Consider the following 15890-nt stretch of genomic DNA (forward strand, 5'->3'; position numbering starts at 1 on the left):
TCAGTAAAGGTATTGAAGTGGTTTGCCATTTCCTTCACCAGATGAGGAGATGAGGAACTAAGGCAAACAGGAATAAGATCAGGGTCATACAGTTAGTAAGTGTTTGAGGTCAAATTTGAACTCATGTCTTATTAACTCCAGGCCTGGTACTCTATCTACTGTGCCACCTATTTTGTGTAATACATAGTAAATGTTTAATAAATGTTTACTGATCTATAGGAACTAAAGAGATACTAAAAGAGACTGGAGAGAAAAAAAGAGATATTTAGGGGACATCCACATTTGAGGGTGGAGATGTTTATAACAAAATTCTTGAGGCCAGGGATTGCCTCATTTTTGTATTTGGTACCTAGAGCCTAGCATAAAGTGTAGCACATGATTGTCATTTAACAAACATTTGTTGGTTTATTGTTTGATTGATTGATCCAGCAAAGAGTCTGTCTTCCTTGCCACAATCAAAACCAACTATAACTAACAACCAAACAAGTCTAATAGGCCTATAAACAGAAGCTTCCCTCACATCACCAATCTGGCTTCCAGTGTGGCCCTTGTAAGCCGTCATCCAGAGAATAGTACCTGTGGAGTTTCAGTCTGGAAAATTTCTCTGTTTGTCTTGTAATCTCCACTTCCTGAGGAGCCATAACTACTAAATACCTGGAAAAGAAAATTCTAGCTAATAATGTCCATAGCATCATCAAAGAGATCCACAGATAATTTGTTTTATCAATGGAAGTGACACTAAAGAAGGTAACATCCCCATCACCTCACTGAGGCATTGGTGAGGGTCAGTAGCCCTTCCAGGTGTCTAGCAGCTAGAGTCTCCTATATGTGTAGACTTGCATTTATATCATATCATACCATATCATACCATATCATACCATACCATATCATATCATATATATTATATTATATTATATTATATTATATTATATTATATTATATTATATTATATTATATTATATTATATTATATTATATTATATTATATTATATTGTATTATATTGTATTGTATTATATTTATTATATTATATTTATTATATTTATTATGTTATATTATATTATGTTATGTTGTTATGTTATGTTATGTTGTTATGTTATGTTATGTTATATTGTGTCATGTTATATCACGTTATATCAGATTATATCAGATTATATTATATCAGATTATATCAGATTATATTATATCAGATTATATTATATTATATTATATCATATCATATCATATCATATTATTACATTATATTACATTACATTACATTACATTATACTATATCATATTAATTATATTATATCATATCATATTATGTTTATTATGTTTATTATAGTTATTATATTATTGACTTACATTATATATATATATATGTGTGTGTGGTGTGTTGACTTACATATGTGTTGACTTACATTAGAATATACCCTGTTTTATTTCTCTTCATATAGAATATGCCCTGTTATATTAGATTGTAAGCTTGGCTTAATTTTCTGTTTGTATTCCTGGCATTTAACATAAGCATAATAATTAAATGTTCATTCATTAATTTGTTTACATTGTATTTTATTCAGTCAGTCAGTCAGTCATTTGCAAAGTCTTGGCTTTAGAAGTGGAAAATATCTTTAATGCTACCTAGTCACAAGTCAAAGGGTCATAGATTTAGAAGTAGGAAAAAAATATTAAAGGACAGCCAGTCCAATTTACTCATTTTATAGATGAGGAAACTGAGGTCCAAGACCTTTCCTAAGATCACACAGGTAGTATGTGATAGAGATAGACCCAACATAGCTCCAAATTTAGTGCTTTTTTTTCCCTCCATTGTGCCAAAATGCACTATTCTTTATTAAAATAATCCAAAGCTTGAGATTTTCAATGACAAATAATACTTAATGTTGTAATAGGATTAAAGTATAAAAATTACTCAATATGTCAATCAGGATCTCTCAAACTCATTATTGTCTTTTACTCAGCCTAAAAAAATCAGAAAATCTACATTCTAGTCCTGTCTGATACTACAGCAATTTTGTGTTCTGACCTGGGAAAACTGGGCTGTCTTTGAGTATCAGTTTCATCATCTGTAAAATAATGGAGTTGGCCTAAATGTTTCTGGAGTTCCTTTCTACTCTAATATTCTATTATTTTATTTAGGAAATTTTCATTTATATGAAAACATGATCTTCATAGAGAAGATCAAAGATAAAATCGTTATTCTTGGCAGATCCCAGCTTAGCAGCTGCTAATTTCCTTTAACAAAAAAGAATTCCCAGATGCTGAGTTAAAGATTTCCTGGAAGAAGGCCCTAAAAACATTTATAAACCAAACAAACAAAGAAAGCTTGTTGTCTCCAGGGTTAGAGCTCTTTTTTTTAAGTTTTCTATTGCAGTAGAAACTGAGGAGAAAAGGGGTTAAGTTATAAAGGAAAAAAAGAAGCTGGTTGCTAATATCAAAATAGACACTTGAGTGCAAACTTTCAACTTATTCTGGAGGTAAGGGTTAAAAGGAAAATTTGAAGTGAAAAATTTTAAAGATCTTAGGATTTATATTTCTCTACATATGAGGAAGTGACTTTCTTAATCTCACAATTTATAGAACTAGGATAAACAGTTAACTTTAACAGTTGACTTCAATTGCAGGGTTGTTATTACTTTTCCCCCCTGCATCATGATCCTATTTTTTTCCCTTTAACTTAAGAAGAGGAAGACATTGAAAGGGAGAAATTATATGAGTAAATATAGCATAAGGCTTTGGGGCAGGCTGTGCTTTGCCATGCATGTAATTAGAGACAGTCACAGCAACCTGGTAATTCTTTCTCCCCATCAGCAGACAGCCTCATTCAGATGTTCCTTGCTTCCCACATCCTCACACTCAAGTAGAAATTAGTACATCCTCTAGTTTCATCATGTCTATCAGCAAGTGCTATGAGAAATGGTGAGCTCAATGATCTTAGAAAGGCATGGAAGGACTTGCCCAAAATAATGAAGAGTTAAGTGAGCAGAACCAAGAGAATATTGTAAACAGTAATAGCAATATTGTTTTAAAAATGCCATTTTGCAACTAAGTCATCTTGACTAATATAAATGCATAAATTAAAAATAAAGGATATATGTGCTTGAGGTCCAGAGAAATTGGCAAAATCTTGGAAATAATATATAAATTTATTCGAATCAGAGGACAAAGTGAAAATACTGGTTACTTTCTAAGAATCCTCAATATGAAAACTCCCAAGAATGTCACAATTATAATTAACAAATGTATCTTTAATGGAATAAAGGTTCTTCAGACATTCCTAATAAAAAAAAAACAGAAGTAAATTCTTTGATGTAGATATATAGGAGTCAAGAGAAACCTAAAAAGATAAATACATTTGAGCAAAGGGAAAGGGTTAATGTAGTGCTAATATTTTAATGAGGGCAAAAAGATGAATGATTTTCCTTTCTCACCCAGAACTCTAAAGCTTTCAAAGGTCACAGAGAATAAAGAATAAGACAGAGAACTTAGAGAATATGTCATCACTTTTGATGACCTTAAGAAATGAAGTAATTTTGAGTCTTATAAATGACCAAATTAATTACAAACTACAAACTTGAAAAATATTATTTGTATCCAGAGAAAGAACTGATAAGTAGACATATGTATAGAATGGCTTCACACACATATGTATATACAAACATACTTACATGCACACATGCTTGTGTCTAATGATAACCTAGGAGGGAGGAGGAGAGAAGAAAAAAAAGAGGAAAAAAGAAAGTACATGAAAACTTGATTATATTTTTTAAAAGGAACAGCAAGTTGGGGTGGCTAGGTGGCACAGTGGATAAAGCACTGGCTCTGGAGTCAGGAGTACCTGGGTTCAAATCCAGGCTCAGACACTTAATAATAACCTAGCTGTGTGGCCATGGGCAAGCCACTTAACCCCATTTGCCTTGCAAAAAAATAAAAAAAAAGGAATAGCAAGTTGTATATAATAGATTTGTAGTTTAATGTACAATCATCTTTTCTACTCATGTTATGGAAATGTTTATTTTATTACCAAGTTTAGAATAAAATAAATTTTTAAAAAGAAAAGAAAAAGAAGATACTAGAGGAGAAATGAGAGGGGTGAAATTACTATTTCGATTAGTTGACGCACATAAGAAGGCTCAGAGTCCCAAAACCCATTGGTATAGAATTCTCTCCTAACTGATAGAGATCAATGAAAATTTTTCACAAAGGCTGAATTTTTGGGACTGCCCATTGGCAAGAGTGATCCCAGAAAACCAGAAACTCTGTTGCTATCTAATGGAACTAAAGATGGTGAGTATTCATTTCTGTTAAATCACTTGGCCGTCAGTTCAAATTCTCTTTCTCCCACAACTAACAGGATAAAAATGGATCAATATAACTAAAAGATAACAAGCTGCATGCTTCCATCTTGTGAAAGAATAATTTCTCAAAACTCTATTAAAATAATGGAAAGGCTTCATATGGGTCACCTTGTTCCCTAGTTAAAAATTAAGATCTCCCCCTATGTTAATCACAAAACCCAGGAGGACAATGAGCAAGATGTAAGGACCTTCCTCCCAGGAAGAGATAACCAGAGTTTATGTTATTCTTTGAAAAGTAATCTTGGGCAGAGATATTGTACAACCAGTCATGGTTAGGCCACTAAGGATGGTTAATTATTTTCTTTATTCTTTGATTCTGCATTAAAAATCCTATTTCTTTCTCAATTCCTTGTGGTCATTACCTCAGAATTGCCTCTACCTATTGGTTAGGGGTAAGTTCTTACACAATAAAACTCCAAAAATGTCTAGCCTTTATTTTCTGTTATGTTATTTTAACCCTATGTTTTTATAGTTCCTACAATTTTAGGGCTCACTATCCCTAACACCTAAAGATTATTTCTATTTCAAGAAGACCTTGTTGGGAATTGTAAATTCTTCCCTCTTCCTCTTAACTAGGAAGAAGTGACAGGTAAAAAAAGGTTTTTTGAGTCCTTTGGCCTGTGATGATCCATCCTTTTCAGACTTCCCTACCTTTACCCAAATGTCTCCTAATTCCCTTCAAGACTCAATTCAGTCAAGCAATAGTTTTCAAATGAAGAAATTAAAGTTTTATATAATCATATGAAAAAATGCTCCAAATCATTACTGGAGAATGCAAATTAAAACAACTCTGAGATATCACCTCACATATGTCAGATTGGCTAAGATGAGAATAAGGAGAAATGATCAATATTGGAATGGTTGTGGGAGAACTGGGACAGTGATGTATTGCTGGTGGTTTTATGAAATGATTCAACTATTCTGGAAAGCAATATGGAACTATGCCCAAAGAGCAAGAAAATTGTTCATTCCCTTTGACCTAGCAATTCTAATTATAGGCCTATATCCAGAAAAACTCATAAAACATGGGGAAAGTTCCATATGTTCCAAAATATTCATAGCAGCTCTTTCTGTAGTGTCAAAGAATTGGAAATTGAGGGGATGGGGTGCCCATCAATTGGGGAATGTCTAAACAAGTTGTGGTATATGAAAACCATGGAATACTATTCTATTAAAAAAACATAAATGCTTGGACTCTTGAGAAGCATGGAATGACTTACAGGATCTGATGCTGAGTGAAGGGAGCAGAAACAAGAGAACAATGCACACATTAACAACAGCACTATGAGATAATCAATCTTGATGGAAGCAGCTCCTCTCAGAAGTTCAGAGAGCTAGGACAACCATATTATACCAACCACGAGCAATGCTATCCCCATCCAAAGGAAGAAAAACAAAACAAAGCTAAATTAAACTGAAAAAAAAAATTAAAACTCTTCAGAATCTGATGATAAAAAAAAAATCTCTTGGGGTGGCTAGGTGTTGTAGTGGATAAAGCACCGGCCTTGGAGTCAGGAGTACCTGGGTTCAAATCCTGCCTCAGACACTTAATAATTACCTAGCTGTGTGGCCTTGGGAAGCCACTTAACCCCATTTGCCTTGCAAAAACCCTTTAAAAAAAGAAGAAAAAAAACTCTTATGTTTTTCTTTCCCTTAATCCTAATTCCTCATACCGAAAATGACTAACCTGTAATCATGTTTATCATAAATATTTATGTACAATGTTAACCTGACTGTTTGCTGCTGAGGGGAGGGGGTGTTGGAAGGGAAGGTGGAAGGAAATTTAGTAACTTAAAAATAGACATATGCTTATGAATGAATGTTGGAAAACTTTCATAACATATATTTGTAAAAATAAAATATCAATTAAAAAAGACTCAGTCTGATACAAAATCTTTCCTCCACTTGTTCAGTGCCCCACCCCATTATGATTTATTTATCATACAAAACTGTTACATTTAGAAAAATGAATCTGTATTGTATCTTTCTCCAGTCCAATATTCTTCAGTACTCCTTTAAGGTATGGAAGTTTTCTTTTTGTCTTTATATTTCTGGGATCTGGCACCTAGAAAACATTTGATTATTGAAATTATTATTTTTTTTAGGATTTCTTGCAAGGCAAATGGGGTTAAGTGGCTTGCCCAAGGCCACACACACAGCTAGGTAATTATTAAGTGTCTGAGTCCAGATTTGAACCCAGGTACTCCTGACTTCAGGGCTGGTGCTTTATCCACTACACCACCTAGCTGCCCCTAATTATTGAAATTAAATGGAGATCAAATTAGATTATATGTATGTGGTGAATGGAGTTTGTAGAGAGAATGAGAGAAATGTGTTCAAGAGAATGACCCACTGAGGCTGGAAGGGATTGGATTGGGTCTTTCCCCTTATGTCACCTCTGGGGAGTGGGGAAGATAAAGGAATTTACCAATATTTGTCAGAACTTCAAATTCCTCTTGCTTCAGAGGACATATATTTAATTTAATAAAACTATCACAAAAAAACAATGATGGGAACTGGTCAGTTCAAGCAGAAGCTGCCCATATGAATTAAAAAAAGCTGAGTTTCTAAATCACATACCCCATTCCCCCTACCAGTAGGTGGAAGCATCCCTCTTAGACTTGCTCCATGCCTGCATATTTGCCTTTCAGAGAACCAGACCTCCCAAAACCATTGAAACTTTGACTGGGGTCCACTTAGAAAGGGGAGAAGTGAAAGAGGAAGAAAGTATTTTAAAGACCTCTCCAGATGAAGATCTCTAAGACTCAAATTCAAAAAGCAAAGTTTTACAAAACTCCTACAGGTCAGTCAACAATAGTCAATAAACATTATTAAATGTCTACATTATGCCAGTGCTGTGAAGAGTACACATTTGGAAAAAAAATAATAATGGGGGGACAGGGGGAGGAAGAGAGAGGGGAATCACCCTCTGTGGGGGCATGACAGAGTCTCTCCAGTGAAGCACAACTGTTTGGGAAAATGAAGAGATGACTAGCATGAAAATCCACCCTCCAGCCCTCCAACCAGAGACCAGAAGGCATCAAGGGTACTGATGAGGTATGAGTACTAAGGCAGTTGAACTCTCATAGGACTGCGAGCTTACTGATATGTGGTTCTTGTAGGTATGGTGGACTCCAGTGCAAAGGAGTACAACTGCGTGGGAAAGGATGAGATGGCTAGCCTGGTCATACTCTTTAACTGGAGATTTGGGGAGCTTTTGGTTCCACCCTTCAGTCCTCTAATCAGAGGGGCTTTTGTAGGTTTTTACCATGTGCCTAACCCCAAAAATTAGGAAGGAAAAAAATGAATAAAAGTAAAACAATAATAGGGATAAAAGGATATACTTGTCTCTGGCCCACTCACAGAGGAACAATGACCCTTGGGAGATTTCATTCCCAAATGATGGAACCTGTTCCAATTAAAAAGGTCAGGAGTGATCCTGGAGGTTGTGAATTCAGAATTCTTCAAACCCTAACGCTCCCCTCATCCCAAATGAGTCAGAGAAAAGATTGTTAAATTTTCATTATTAGCATTTAGATCTTGGAAATCGGTAGCAGCTATAATTCAAGCTTAAGTTATTGTTTTCTTGATTGTCTAGAAGTGATGTGTATAATGTGAATGTTGTAGATTAAGCTTAAAATTGTGTTGAAAGGATTTTCGTATTCATTAATTCTAAGACTTATATATGTTTTTTTTTAATGGAACAAATTGCTCTCTGAATTGTAGAATTATTCAAGCAGCAACTGTATGAGGAAGAAATTAAATTATTTATTGTTCGGTTGGGTCCCATTTAATTTTAGTAGCTAAATTTTAAGAATATCAATTTCCTGCCCAAGAATTTGAGATTTAATATTATATTTTAATTATTTTATATTTTTTTCTATATGTGATAGCAATTCCAATCATCCAGGATCTCTCTTCTACCACAAAACTCTACCCACTTGTTCAAATCAGTTTAATCCCTGGACCATCCTACTCAGCCAATACCACTTTCTATTCCCATAGATGTGCTTTTCATATTTTCTTCTGATTCTAAGAATCCCATTGCCCCCTCCTATGATATCACAAGTCCAATACATCCTTCAGAACCTTGTTTGGTTTTTTTTTTATCCATTTTGAAGGTCTGGAGATGTGGTTCGAAAAGAAGAGAAGTTGGACTGGTCATGCAGTTTAAGTGTAGTTAACAGAAAGAAACTCAAGTGGTAGACCAGTATTACAAAATTGAAGATTTAGAAATGAAGTTCTTAGTCTTTTTTTATACAACTTGTGTTTTATTCAGGATAATGTTTTAAATGTATAAAATAAAATACACATGATTATAAATGAAACATTAAATTGAAATACAGTTACCAAAATATTTGAATATACACAAACATTCACAGACCCCCATGTTAGGAACTTTTAACCTAGAAGATATTCCTTTACATGAATGAACAAGCATGTATTAAGTTTTTTTCAGCCCTAGGGTTATAAAGAAAGACAAAGTCAGTTCTTACCCTCAAGGAGCTCACATTCTAATGGGGCAAAGACTAAATGAAATGAAGGGGGGTGCCAGGCAGGCTATGAACAACATGGATAAGATCACAAATCCATTCAGTTACCAATGTATTAAGATCAATAAAGGCAAGACTTTCACTCCATTCATTTTAGCTGAGAGCTAAAGAGGGGAAAAGGCTTCTGTAATGCCATATGTAGAAAGGTAATACATACATACATATATATATATATATATATATATATATATATACATATATATATATATATATATATATATACTCATTTTCCTTTTCTGAGTGTCCAGTGGCTTTAGGATAAATTGGGGGGGGGGGGGAATCTACCAGAAGAGAAGAATTCTTTGCTTTAAGGGAAAAAATGTATAAACATATAAATATTATATCATTTCCTTTCAGTAAGGAGTAGAAGGTTGACATTCCTGACCAATAATCTTTGATTTTCTAGTAGTGCATACTTTCCCAGGGCTCTGTTTCCAGCTTCTGTGTATCCAGATGCCAACAAAGACCAAGAGGATGAGTGAGAGAGGAGCCATAGCAACTCCCCAAGAAAACGTAGATTCTGGAAGAAGCCATAGAACCTAATTACTGAGCATCGCATTTTCTAATTATTTATCATGAAATTACAATAAGTTTTTTCCAGGAATTAATTTTTATATTAATAAAAAATTAATTTTGACATTGTACAGCTGTGACTTTATACCTCTGAGTTTCAGATATTCCTATCAGTGAAATGCATCCAGTGCTTTTCTCCCCTTCTTCATAGATATTTAAGGAGAAGACATAGCCTTGGATTCCTACCAATGGAAAATTCCACCATCTATGCAAATTGACAACTTGCATATAACTTGTATTTCTTAGGCAGTTACCCATCACACTGGGAGATTAATTGATTTGCTCATAACCGTGCAACTAATATATTTCAAAGGTTGAATGTAAATTCAGATCTTCCTGATTTCAAAGCTAGTCTTCTCATCCATTATATCAAGGATTTTGAGAAAATTAACTGACTCAAAATATTTTAAAAAGTTAGGATTCAAGTTGTTACAAATGTCAGGCATTGTACAATATGCACAGAGATTCTTAAACAAGGAGTCTGGGAATACATTTCAAGAGACCTGTGGATTTATATGGAGGGAAAATTATATCTTTATTTTCACTAACTTTTGTTTTCCTTTGTAAATCATATATTTCATTTCATGCATATAAAGGCATTATTCTGGGAAGGAATTCATGGGTTTAAGGAAATTACAAAGAGATTTGGAACACACAAAAAATGTTAGGACCCCTTAACATCAAAAATGTCATGACAGAATATATTTAAGAGACTTATGGGGATGAATTATGATTAGACCATTGTTGATTAGATGTAGTCCCTAGGGCACATCCAGAAGCAAAGGACAGAATTTATCAATCAATAAGGATTTACTAAGTACCTATTAGGTTCCAGCCTAATTAGATGCTGGAAATAGAAAGACAAATATGAATCATTCTCTGCCCTGAGGCAGGGAGATAGAGGATGCCTTAGAAAAATATGTGTTCAAATCCAATATCAAACACTTACTGTGTGACCTTGGGCAGGTCACTTAATCACTGTCTACCTTAACTTCCTCCCCCGTAAAATGGAGATCAAATGAGAATAAATGAGATAATATTGGTAAATCATGTAGCATAATGCTAGGTATATAGTAGGTGCTTAATAAATATTTGTGCCTTTCCCTGTCAGAGAGTTTACATTCTACAAAGGAACCCAATATGTACACATAGAAAAACATGTGAAGACTATTCAAAACAAATATAAAGAATCAAGAGTAGCAAAGCTGAAAAGGGAAATAGAGTTCCTAAGATGAACCCAGGAAAACTGAGGTTTGATATCAGGAAACGTCTCTAATAATTAAAACCATCCTAGAATGGAAGGGCTGAAAGACAGAGGTAAAAGTGGGCGAGAGTTCTGTTCACTAGAGATGTTCAAATAGAAACTAGATGAATACTTTTCAAATTTATTAGAAGAGGGACTACTTTTAGGGTGTAAGTTGGTTTAGATGGGCACAGGTGGCCCTTCCAACTCTCAAATTCCTTGTTTCTGTTCATTTGTCCATAGAGAAATGGTACTGTTTGCTCCCTGTGAATGAGGTTACTTACCTTCTTTAACTCTTGCTTGCAAGGTCTGGTATCCCAATCCATTCTTGGCAGTACAAATAAATTCTGTGTTTAAATCCTTCTTTTCCACTGAATCAAATATCAGAGGCACTTCAATATAGCTCTTATTGTTTTCTGAGTATTCACTGGGTGACAAAAAGGTTTGCAAGAAATATGGATGTAAAAAACAAACAAATTAATCTTATTAACATTATCATTCCAATTCTGCAAGAATTCCTTAAGGCCTAGGATATGTCAATGATGTGTTAGACAATGACAACACAAAGGCAAAAGGAGAAATTGACCCACCCTAAGGAGCTTATGATCCTTGCTCTCAGTCAGATGCATCAATTTGACTTAGACCAATTGAAAAATTCTTAAAGGAGCATTTGACCCTAACAACAGGAATTTGTTTTGATAAACTTAAGCTCTTCCTGAAGTTCATTTGGGCAATAAGATCAAAGTGACTACAGTAGCCTTGTTTTAAGTAATGGAAAGTCTGTTTTAAAATATTTCTGATTCTTGTTTACTTTTTTCAGTTCCTATAAGCATAGGGGAGTTAATTAGAGCCAGTAGCAGCTAATTTGGGGAAAATCTAAGAGTGCCACTAATAAATCTTTTGCATATTGATGGACAGGATCTGGGTTTCAGCCTTCAGCTGAGTAACTAGAATAAGTACCAGGGAAATGATTCCAATTCTGTTTCTCTGAACTTTTAGAGACTTCTATCACATGTTCTAGGAGCAGTCAAATGTCTATTGGAGGTAAAGACAAGAGCATAGTTTTATGATCTTCTAGACTAAAAGTGAGATTAAGAACCTGCAATGCTCATACAAAAAAAAAGGTAGCAATCAAAATACTGGATGGGATTACTAAAAACCTTCTGACAGTTGGCACCTCTAAGGTCTGATGCCACCACAGAGAATCAGAAATAATATAACATTAAGGAGAAACCTCTGACAGACCCCAGATACTACACTTCAAGGTAATAGAACCCCCCCCCCCGAAAAATGTATAGATCCTTGACTCTTACATCAAGTCCTTATTTAGAAAGTAGTGAATATTGAGAAAACACAAAGGGGCTATATAATAAGAGTTGTATAGAACCATCTCAAAATCCTTGAGTAATAACTAATTGCTTGCCAAAAATTTCATTTAATATAGAACTATGATTTCATTTGTAGAGGAAATGCCTACTGAGGAATCTCTCTCTAATTAATATACCATTCTACAACTGTTTTGCCACTTATAGGTTAAGAAAATTACCTAAGGCACTGAAGGGTTATTTGTCATTACTCTGAGGTTGCTTCTCCATTACCTGCCAGCAATATGCAAATTACAAATCAATTTTTTTTTTCAATCTATTAGAGAATGGATTTATGGACCATTTGAGTTGAAAGGAACCTTAAGTCATCATATATTCTAGCTGTTTCCATTTACAAAAGAAGAATTGTAGTGAGGGAAAGTGACTAGCATAGGATGGCCCACAAGAGAGTAAAAATGCAGCATGTCCCAAGTCCTGGGATAATGTCTTTATCTCTCCTTCAAGCTGCCTTATGCAGACCAAACAATATTGATATTGGGCATTAGGTCATAAGGATATGTTAGTAAAGATGTTTTGAATGATCTAAACCATACTTATTTTCAACTATTTTATCATTTTTGACCTTTCAATTGACCTTCCATCTAACTCCACTTGTTTCCTTCACTACAAGAAACAAAACTTTTTAGATATTTTTAGAATTAAATGTTTGAAATCAGACTTTTCTCTTTAGTAAACTTCCCTATGCTTATAGGAACTGATAAAAAGTAAATAAGAATTAGAAATATATATATATATATATATACAATAATTATGATAATGTATACAGAAATAAAAGCAATAGTAAACCCATAACTGAATACTGGGTGATTATAATGAATAAATTTGGCCTCAAAAGAAAGTTATAAGAAAAATACCTAATTTTTCACCATTTAGAAGACTTTGGGGACTATAAAATGTACTAATATAATATTGCCCTTTTCTTATATGTTGGTTAGTTTTCCTGGATTTTTTCCTTTTTTTTAAACTGTGTTGTAAGAAATAACTTTCTGGAAAATGTAAGGGAGATAAAAATAAAAGTTTTTTAAATTATTTAAATAATTAAATTATAAATATTTAAATTACATTCCTTTATAACTATGATAAACTAAATTTGCTTCCCAACACTCCTTAAGAAAGCCAGCTCAAGGCTGATTAATGAGATTCTAAATTCTGTCAAGTGAGCTTACAGGTGCTGTCCTTCTTTAACCCGGCCTTCTTTATAGACATTATTCACAAAAGTGTTATTTGCTGTCCACCACAAAAGCATTGTAGACCTTGAACCCAAGCCAAAAAATGCTTTGCAGGGAATTATCAGTTTTGAACCTAGATAAAGAAAGAGAAATTAGTCAGAGAGGGGTAATTTAGTAAAAGAAAAACACAAAAATAAACAAACACTTCCTGTCATAACTTCCAATAGGAACCTCACTAGATGTTCTCAAGTGGATTCACCATAACCAAGTACTATATTTTGAATAAAATAATCAATTGGGGGTATTCTTAATTTCTAAAAACATCTTAATCACTCAAGTCTTCTTTTGCACAGGAAAGTTAGATCCTTCAAAACAGTTCCCTAAAACTTCCAGATTCTCTATTGAGTTCCCACCTCAACTTATTTCTATCAGTGGTCTACTATATTCCAATTTCTTATATGGTCTCTTTATAATCATAAGAACAGCTAACATTTTTGTAGAACTTTAGGGTTTGAAATGGTTTTTTTACATTTATTACTTCAATCAATCCTCACTACAGTCATGAGAGAGAGGTTATTATTGTTATATTGTTATATTTTATAATGTTATATATATATATTTATATATATATATATATTATATATATTGTTATATTTTACAACTGAAGAAATTGAGACTGAAAGAGGTTTAGTGAATTACAGAGGGTCACACACCTGAGACAGGATTTAAACTCAATCCTTCCTGACTTCAAGTCTAATACTCTACCCCCTGAGCCATCTATCTGCCCATGATAGAAAGAAATAGGAAGCAGAGATGGCAGGGATGGAGGGTGTTGGGTTGGAGATAACAAAAAAGAAGGAATGAATTTCAGAGGCAGTATTGTGTAATAGATAGGACAATGGACATGGAGCCAGGAGGTTCAAATCCTACCTCAAATTCTTCCCAGATTTGTGAGCCTGTGAAAATAATTTCACTTCCCTGATCTTTAATACTTCATTTGTAAAGTGGGGGAGGATGATAAATGGTATTTTACAGTTTTAACGCTATGATCCACATCTCTTATGGCAGGGGAACTGAAAAAAATGAGCTTGCTCTTTTGTTCTTTCAATCAGATTTCTTCTCTGACTTCTAGTTTTAAATAACATGCTTCTCAGTTTCATAATCACTTCCCCATACTGATGTCTTTTTTCTCTTCAATAAAAGAAGAAATGATCCCAGTATTGGTAACCCAGATTTCTCTGTCAAGGTTTTGCTGTCTATTTTTGTCTTCCACCCTTACAGTTCCTACCTTCTAATTTGCATCTTAAAACACACACACACACACACACACACACACACACAGACAAATTCCCATGTTTCACCTGGCCCAAATAAAAACTGATGTGCACCTAGGTTACCACCTTCCAAAGTCTGTTTAAAATACATTCTTCCCAAGCATAGTCACTCTAGGGCTACTAAATAAAGAACATGTATTCTGAAATAGAAATGAAAAGTAGGTCTCTTGACAAGTATAAGTAATTACTTTTTATTATTTGTTGTTGTTGTGGTTGATTATTTGTTTTTCAGTCATACCCAATACTTCATGACCCTTTTGGGATTTTCTTGGTAAAGGTCCTGAAATAGTTTCTCCATTTCCTTCTCCAGCTCATTTTACAGATAAGCAAACAGGATCAAGTAACCTACCTAAGGTCACACCTAACTATGCACATGAATATTCAGATAGCTTTAAAGTCACCACTATGTTATTGGGTCACACTCCAAAACTTCTATGTGCTTTCCATTGGAGCATTGTCACCTTGGACTGATTCTCCACTTCATTAGTTGAGAATGAAAAATTCTGTTAATTGGCATTTTCATGACACTAGTCCAATAATCAATAAATTTTTCCTATGTTGTTTCATTTTTAAAAATAATTTTTAAGTACATGGAGCTTTAGAATAACTCTTGAGGGGCGGCTAGGTGGTGCAGTGGATAGAGCACCAGCCCTGGTGTCAGGAGTACCTGAGTTCAAATCTGGCCTCAGACACTTAATAATTACCTAGCTGTGTGGCCTTGGGTAAGCCACTTAACCCCATTGCCTTGCCAAAAAAGAAAAAAAATTTAGAAAATTTTTTTTTTAAAAACTTAGAATAACTCTTGAGAAGAAAGGGAACAGATTGTGTTTGTTCTATTCAGCTCTTAGAGCACTGTGGACACACAATAAAAACCAGGGTTCTTTGCTTTACACAATATCTTCCTGGTCAAGAGTGTAGAGGGAATATTTATACAAAGAATAATTTTATCCATTAACAGTTCTGGTTATGTACAGAAATCTTATGTTGAATCATTTTGTACAAGAAATACAGCTGGATCCAAATTAATGCAAATAATGAATCTCCTGATAAAGTTGCATATATTTAAATTCATACTTTTTGAAGCTGTAATGATGAAAAATATGGTCATTGGTCTCAGTCAGATGGAAAAATGCATTACAAATTCAAAAATGTGACTGATTTATGGAATTCATTTTTTTCGCTAAGTAGGACCTATCTTGGGACTCAGAAAGATACATTTTTGTGTCTTTATAATTTGGACACCCTTAACCTTTATTAAATTTCAATTCTGGTACCTC

At 34.0% G+C, this 15890-nt stretch overlaps 1 protein-coding gene across 1 annotated transcript in view; it reads right to left on the reverse strand.

Moving 5' to 3' along the window:
- Positions 1-8620: 8620 nt before the first annotated feature.
- IL1R2 (interleukin 1 receptor type 2) overlaps positions 8621-15890 on the reverse strand; it is a 42647-nt gene continuing 35377 nt past the window's right edge. The window contains exons 7-9 of the mRNA XM_074192231.1: positions 13277-13412; positions 11010-11152; positions 8621-9429 (exon numbers count right to left, since the gene is read on the reverse strand). Of these exons, the coding sequence (XP_074048332.1) occupies positions 9263-9429; positions 11010-11152; positions 13277-13412 (446 nt within the window). The 3' untranslated portion in view covers positions 8621-9262. The remainder of the gene's footprint in view (positions 9430-11009; positions 11153-13276; positions 13413-15890) is intronic.

This window comes from Macrotis lagotis, chromosome 6, assembly GCF_037893015.1.
Source record: "Macrotis lagotis isolate mMagLag1 chromosome 6, bilby.v1.9.chrom.fasta, whole genome shotgun sequence".
NCBI classification, from domain to species: Eukaryota; Metazoa; Chordata; class Mammalia; order Peramelemorphia; family Peramelidae; genus Macrotis; species Macrotis lagotis.